Source organism: Carassius auratus, chromosome 12, assembly GCF_003368295.1.
Source record: "Carassius auratus strain Wakin chromosome 12, ASM336829v1, whole genome shotgun sequence".
In the NCBI taxonomy this organism is placed as follows: Eukaryota; Metazoa; Chordata; class Actinopteri; order Cypriniformes; family Cyprinidae; genus Carassius; species Carassius auratus.
The window spans coordinates 2,275,954-2,284,115 of record NC_039254.1 but is presented as its reverse complement, the minus strand read 5'-3'; the positions used below and the strand labels follow the sequence as shown (position 1 = coordinate 2,284,115).

General features: G+C 35.0%; 1 protein-coding gene across 1 annotated transcript; it reads left to right on the top strand.

The window, feature by feature from the left end:
* The first annotated feature begins 1,709 nt into the window (after positions 1-1,709).
* On the top strand, positions 1,710-6,000 carry LOC113112149 (CMRF35-like molecule 8). The gene is made up of 4 exons (XM_026277603.1): positions 1,710-1,794; positions 1,919-2,236; positions 2,837-3,166; positions 5,960-6,000. The coding sequence occupies exons 1-4, from the start codon at positions 1,755-1,757 to the stop codon at positions 5,998-6,000; spliced, it is 729 nt and encodes a 242-aa protein (XP_026133388.1). The 5' UTR covers positions 1,710-1,754.
* The last annotated feature ends 2,162 nt before the right edge of the window (positions 6,001-8,162 follow it).

Here is an 8,162-nt window from a genome sequence, read left to right as displayed (position 1 = left end):
GTTGATTTCATCCAAGGCTGTGCTTAAAGTCAGTTGTAGTTCTTGTGTTTCTCTTTTCTTCAGTGATGTTGATTGTTAATGGCAGTTGTTCATCACTAATGCATCTTCATTTAATTAGTCACTCAATTATCTCATTAACTTTAACTCTTTGAAGACTTGGGATTTGACTCAAGACTAGTTTCCTCATCTGCTGCTGTGTTCATGGGTGGAGCCAAAATATGGCAGGACTTTTACTCTTTGGACCCTGGATTACCCACCTCTGGTGGTCTGTTAGGCTTATATTCAGTGAGCATATCTGAAATATATAAACTGGATTCAGAATGATAATCAAGATGTAGGTGGAGTCCAAAAGCTTGACAATCATTATTACCTCTTCAATGGGTTAAAAAGATAATGTTAGAATACTTGTGGAAAAAATCTGATGATTTTCGGTTTCTTCTTTGCTGTTTTTGTGTTTTGGAAATTTAGGTGTGTAATAGCGCCCTCTACCATATACAATGGAAACGTCCTTGGAGCACAAGTAAACTGTAGCACAATGTAGACTTTTCTGAGTGTAAGTCAAGTATACTTAAATGTCATTTTAAGTATATTTCTGAGAAGTGCATAAGTAAAAAAGTAGACTGAAAGTATACTTTCCTTTTTTTTTAGTTTGAACGACTAAAATGATATACTATAGCACACTTGAATGAATTTCTCTTTCTTTACACTGTAAAACCCGACAAGTTAACTCAACTCAAATCGTTTGAGTAAACTGATTGCCTTGACTGTAATACCCGACAAGTAAACTTTACTCAAACGGTTTGAGTAAACAGATATCCTTAAGTTATGTTAACTCAAACCGTTTGAGGAAACCGATTGCCTTAAACCGTTTAAGTTGAAAAAACTAACAGTTATGAGTACTCTGAACTTAATTCAGTTGAGTTCACTGAAAGAAGATATACATTGCAATTAAGTAATTAAGTGATTAACTGAGTGATAATTGAGCTTTAGTGATGAACACCTGCTGTTAACAAACAGAATCACTGAAGAAAAGAGAGAAAGGAACAACAGCTGACTTCAGACACAGCCTCACTCAAACCTGACAAGTTATGTTAACTCAAACCGTTTGAGGAAACTGATTGCCTTAAACCGTTTAAGATGAAAAAACTAACAGTTATGAGTACTCTGAACTTAATTCAGTTGAGTTCACTGAAAGATGTACATTGCAATTAAGTAATTAAGTGATTAACTAAGTGCTGATTGTGAATTAGTGATGAACAGCTGCTGTTAACAAACAGAATCACTGAAGAAAAGAGAAACACAAGAACTACTACAACTGACTTCAGACACATCTTAGATGAAATCAACTGAAATAAAATACATGAAATCTCTCAAGATCTGATTAAACAACCCACAAACAGCATCACCAGCTCCACTTATTAATAACCAGACTGACTTTATTTCTGTCAGACGTCTACAGAAGATCTTATTGAGAATGAACTAAGGTTTAGATGTTGATTTATTGTTTCATTTGAAGTAACCATGTTAGAGATCAGTGTTTGCTTTAGTTGGGCTCTTGACCCTTGATTTCTGTCTTAGTCTTTGCTCTGGCTGTTATAATCATGTGTTTCTAAAACATATTTGTTGTAATTCAAAAGCCCAGAAGAAATGCCATCAGGTGTTAACCTGTACCTAGGTGTAGGTTGTTATACTTCAGAGCTTCAGAAGAACTGAATCTACTAACAACAGAGAAGATCACTGAAGAAGAGAGAAGAATGAAGATCATCTGGACTTTCACTCTGCTGATGATTCCTGGTGAGAGTCTGAACTCAGTAAATCACAGTCTTTAACTTCATCTCATGTTGTTGAAATGGATAAAAAAAAAAGCATGTCTCATATAAATATGTGATTGTTGTATTAAGATGCTGGTTTGTTGTAGGTGTGTTGAGCTCCATCAGTGTGACAGGATATTCAGGAGGAGGAGTCAGCATCACATGCAGATATGATAGAGGATATTCAGACAATAACAAGTATTTTTGTAAAGGACAGTGGTCAGAGTGCACAGACCGAATCAGGACTAATACTAAAAATAAATGGGTTGATTCTGGAAGATTCTCTCTGTATGACGACACAAGTGCAGCAGTTTTCACTGTGACCATCAGAGATCTGAGTGAACAGGATTCTGGGACGTACCAGTGTGCGGTTGATAAATATTGGACTGATTTCTACACTGAAGTGAAGCTGAATGTTGTAACAGGTGAGTAACTGAGGCTCTCAAACTAATGATGATCATCAACATCACACACTCAACACTGACTGTGATTACTGTGACTCACAGAAGTAGTCATCTAACATATAATACATATCTTCTAATTTTAATGTAATATTTACAGTCATAATTCATAAACTTGCATTCATTAATAATGCAACAGATATTTTTTACTTAAATGACCAGATTTGTGTTAATTGAGTGATAATTTGCCAGAATTTGTGTTTTACAGATGAAAAACTCAGTGCTGTGAGAGGATATTCAGGAGGAAATGTGATTATAAACTACAAATATAAGACGCTAGAAGAGAATCCTTTGATAGATGTGTGTAAAACTGGAGCAGATCGATGTTTTACTCTAATAAACACTGACAGAGCAGCAGAATGGACACATGACGGTCGATTCTCTGTTCATGATGACAGATCTGCTCGTCTCTTACGTCTGTTTATCAGAGAACTGAATGAGAACGATTCTGGAGAATATAAGATTACAGTCAAAGTTTCTGAAGACTACAGATTCATGCATGTGTTTCTGTGCTGAACTGATGAATCTGGTGTTTAATGTGAACTTGATTTGTCTCTCAAGCAGCTGATTGTTGTCAGAAGAGCATCAGTCTCTCCGCTGCTGCAGGAGGATCTGTGAACATCAGCTGCAGATACCCACAATCCCACAGTGCTGATGTGAAGTTTGTCTGCAGGAGATCTGGATCTGATCTCTGTGCTGAAGAGACGTCTGTGAAGGAGAGCAGAAGATGGAGCGCTGAGGGACAGATGCAGCTGTATGATGACAGAGAGCAGCAGCTCCTGACGGGAATCATCAGTCATGTGACTCAACAACATTCAGCTGAATACTGGTGTGGAGTTCAGTCTGATCCAGGACACAAGAGTTTCATCACACGAGTCCTCGTCAGCGTTACTGGTACAAATGACTTTCTCACTCATATTCATTTTAATGTTATTTAAAATCACAGCTAGCTTCTGTAGCCCATGTGGGAATCTATTATGGGTGTCTGATTAAGACAAAGGTGTAAAACTGTATAAATTGCCACAGTATATTAGGTTAAAATTTGTGTTTGGAGATAACCTAAACTAGCCTGTTATACCAGACTCTGCTACTTCGCTTTGCTTCATAGACAGAGTCTGGAAGGAGACACCCCTCGCTAACGTCACGTATGTGTTTACCGTGCATGCGCTTGTAATTTGCATTGTGTGATAAAGTTACATACATAGTGTAAACTAATATTACACTTTAATGGCACCTTGTATACTTATATAGCGGCATCTATTTAATAATTTGAATTAAAATTATAATTAACACTCAGTAATTATTGCATACTGTTTTATAATGTACTACAAGACGGAACCCGGAAACTCTGGTTGTATTGTTCAGACAATGCACTCCAGTTCACGACACCTAATTTACTTGAGGCTTGTCTGCCGTTTAAAATCATTGATTACCCATAAGCCAATCACATAGCGTTTGGTTATGAGGTGTGTTATGCGCCGGCTCAGCCGCCTCACACTTCCACTGAAAACACAGGTATTCTGAGTTGATAAAATAACTTTTCCCAAAACCTTTCAGGACTCTGGAGTAAGGTCACAGCAAAATCTCCTTTCAAAATGTGAAACAAAACACTCTTCTTGTTTGGGCTTCAGTTGGAAAATGCAGGGAATATTCTCCACACCTACTCTGATTGGTTCAATCGTCTTTCAAAGACTTGATAGGAAAAAGCTAAAAACGCTGTACAGGTTTATAAAGCCTTCATAATGAACGAAAAAAAAAAAAAAAAAAAAACATTAGCCTGTAACTCGCCATGTCCCTGGAATGATTGTTTTGTTAAATTAAGCTGATCTTTAAGCTAACATACAAATATAGTAAATTAATTGGGGTTGATTATCCACAGTAAGACGATCAGGTCTTCAGATAGAAGAATGAATTATGAATTAAATAATTTTAGAAAATATGATTATTTCATATCATCAGAGTATGAGAAAGTAAAATGAAAGGGGTGTATCATTACTGTTTTAATTTATATAGCATGACAAGACAATTATTGTTACATATAATTATCCGTCATGCAGTTGATAAATGACACTGCAATAGTCTAATGTGTCTGCCAATTCAATTTTTAGGAAACTTTACATTTGCTTTACTACATTGCAAAACATAGACTTTTTCTCCCCTTTATTTGCTCCTTGTTATTTGAAAGTGAAGAAATCGATAAACTTTTATTTCTATCGTCCAGTGATGATTCTGAAAGGACATACCTGTAAACCGTTGCTATAGTAACGAACACAATTTCATGATAATTGTGCTCTTATTTTAGTGCAGTCTCACAGCCACTGTCAAATATTGAGATAAACTTTATGAAGTATCATCTATTTATATTAAATTGGTATCTTCTCCGATATCCATTTTGTTACCATTGAGACGATTCTTTTCAATCAGCTGGAATGATTCGGGACATTCTGTTTAATGTGGCTTAATGCATCAAAACAGTGTTTTCAAAAGACCAAACTCAGTAAACAAATTAATAACAAAGCATTCTATTCACTGACAGGCAGATGAGTCCAGAATAAGAATGCAAGAGCCTGTCCTCCACAAAAAATGACCATATAGGTTTGTGCAAGCACCTTATTACGACCTATATTTACGTTTTAAAGTTAAGCGCCCTCTAGCGGGCGTAAAAATAATGACAGTATCGCATTGCATCTGTCGTCATGAATTGACGTATAACGTCATTACCAATCAAAACGCACGTTTATTTAACCCCTTAACTGTCACTCATATTTTTGAACATTGACTTTGTAGTGCACGATTCAAACTTAAATTTTTATTATTCATGAATGAAAACATTTTGTAACATGATATTGATGTACCATTTACATGGTAATGCAATGTCTGATTTTAAAATGAGTTTTAAAGGATGAATTTTGAGATTTTAAGTTTTCAGTTGATATATAATTTCTGATGATTTCTAAAATGTGATAGAGAAAAAGGCAACAAAGAAGACTTGTTTTTTTAACAAAGGTCAAAATTCCTGTTATAATGTAGATTTTTGAGGGTGCACTCTTGTCATAAATTAATCTATTACTTTTCCTACATACTTTTTAACAAAAAACATTGATAAAATATATATTTGGGAGTCTTAGACCTTTCCAATGATATATAGTTTGTCAAGATTAGATTAGATTTAATTGTAATATAGTGAAGTAAATGTAGGCGTCCCACAGAGCGGACAGGTGACAGTTAACAGGTTAAATGCAATGTGTGGGCATTTTATACCGATCTCACAGTATTTCCTACATATTTTACTACTGTAGGTGGCTTATTCGTTCGAATGATCACACCTAATCCCACCCCTAAACCTAAACCCTCACAGAAATCATGCTAAATTATGATTTATTGAGTATATACATTTTCGTGCACGTCCATTCCTGGGATCGAACCCACGATAGCATGATTACATATCAAGGTATAACGCAATAATCTACTAACTGAGCTACACGAAACGCAAACCAGAGGGCAAATAAAAGAGTACAAAACATTATTATGAAAACGACCTTTTGCCTATAGGGGTGCAATTGTAGTATACGCTCTGATGGGTCGTATTTCAGGGATTTGGACAAACGACCTATACAAGCGTATTGGTTGGAGGACAGGTTGGAATGCAATGTGTTTAATTACGTGTTAAGCGTTTTCCTCCCATAGAAAACCATTCGACTAAAAAGAAAACGCGTAACGTGGCGTAATGCATTAAAACGTGTTTTAAAAAGACCAAACTCACTAAACATTTTTAATAACACATTTTATTTACAGACAAGCAGGTTATAGGTGGAAATTAAACGCTTTATGTTCGTATTCATATCTGCTATCTAACATGGTTACTTCAAATGAAACAATAAATCAACATCTAAACCTTAGTTCATTCTCAATAAGATCTCCTGTACACGTCTGACAGAAATAAAGTCAGTCTGGTTATTAATAAGTGGAGCTGGTGATGCTGTTTGTGGGGTTGTTTCATCAGATCTTGAGAGATTTCATGTATTTTATTTCAGTTGATTTCATCTAAGTCTGTGTCTGAAGTCAGTTGTAGTAGTTCTTGTGTTTCTCTTTTCTTCAGTGATTCTGTTTGTTAACAGCAGCTGTTCATCACTAATTCACAATCAGCACTTAGTTAATCACTTAATTACTTGAATGCAAAGTATATCTTCTTTCAGTGAACTAAACTGAATTAAGTTCAGAGTACTCATAACTGTTAGTTTTTTCAACTTAAATGGTTTAAGGCAATCGGTTTCCTCAAATGGTTTGAGTTAACATAACTTGTCAGGTTTTTAGGAAACATAAATTCTGGGTAGTGAATGACATCACCAACACTTATATTTACCATGAGACACGTGACTCAAGATCTGAGTGAGAAATCAGCCTGTAGAAATTAATTGTTTTGTTGCTTTATTTGCAGATGTTACAGAAAGATCATCATCACGATCATCACCATCCTCTTCATCATCATCATCACCATCTTCATCATCACCATCATCATCTTCATCATCATCATCATCATCACCAACATCAACATCACCATCACCATCTTCATCTTCATCATCATTAACATAATCTTCATCATCATCATCATCATCATCGGTTGAATCTCCTCTGCAGAGAATGTGTGTCAGAAACTGATTTATTTTAAAGGAGTCTGAGATGTTCATTATTCAGTGTCTGAAATAAACACTGATCATCAAATGACACTCACACTGTGTGAACAGATCATATTTAGCAAATATACATTGACTGTAACATCAGAGTTTCCTCCAGATGAGATCTATGTTTCTTCTGATATGTAAACATTTAATGTAGGTTTTTCTTCTTCTGATTTCCAGTGTGTCACTTGTGTATTTAAGGCTAAAGACATTAATATGTGTTTTTTTTTTTTTTTTTCTGTAAAGCTGCTTTGAAACAGCGTTGAATGTGAAAAGCAATATTTAAACAAAAATGACTCTTTTAAGTCTTACTTTACTTCGAGTGATACTAGTCTTTTTTTAGACTGGAGTGTCTAGATTCAGTCTGAGATAAAACTGTCATTCTTTTAAGAAGTGAAGTGTGCATTTTAGCATTAATGACTTCAAAATCAAGCTTAATCACAAAATACTGTTTTCAGTAAAGTTTCAAACACTGGCAGACAGATGATCATAAACTCACAACACTGATTGAGCCACAGTTATTATGTGGAGCTCCATCAGACTGAACAAATAAACCATTTCTGTCCAGTGCAAGAGTTTGTTCATTTAATTTTAAATAAATCACAGATTGTTATTTTCTCAAATATTAAACTAGTCTCTCGGTTATATTCTGAATATAGTACGTGAAGAAAGCAATTAGCGATAAAATGTATCTTTGACATAAAAAATGCAATAATAAATCATTGTATGTAATCAATCAGCAGCTGAAGGTGAATACCCAGCTAACAGGGAACGTTCCCATAACTTTCACTAACATTATGTAAAAGTTATGTAAATGTTAGAAAAAAACGTTCCTGACATAATGTTTCTGGAACAGTCTTATAATGTTTTCATAGTTAAAATACATTGTTGTAACTTTGAGGGAAAACATTCTCATAACAACGTTCTTGTAACGTCTTTATGATGTTATTTTTAATTGACTGATGTTCTCATAATGTTGAGGGAAAACGTTCCCATAACAACGTTCTTGTAACGTCTTTACAGTTTGAAACCTTAATTAATTCTGAGGAAAATAATATTTTCTGCTTTTATAATGAGCTTTATGTACTTTTGTCTATTTTGTCTGTGTCCACCAGCTTCATGTCAATTTTGTGTGAAATACTAGTTTCACTTCCTTCTTTATTAACTCTCTCTCTCTCTCTCTCTCTCTCTCAGAGGAAGTGGGCGTCTCT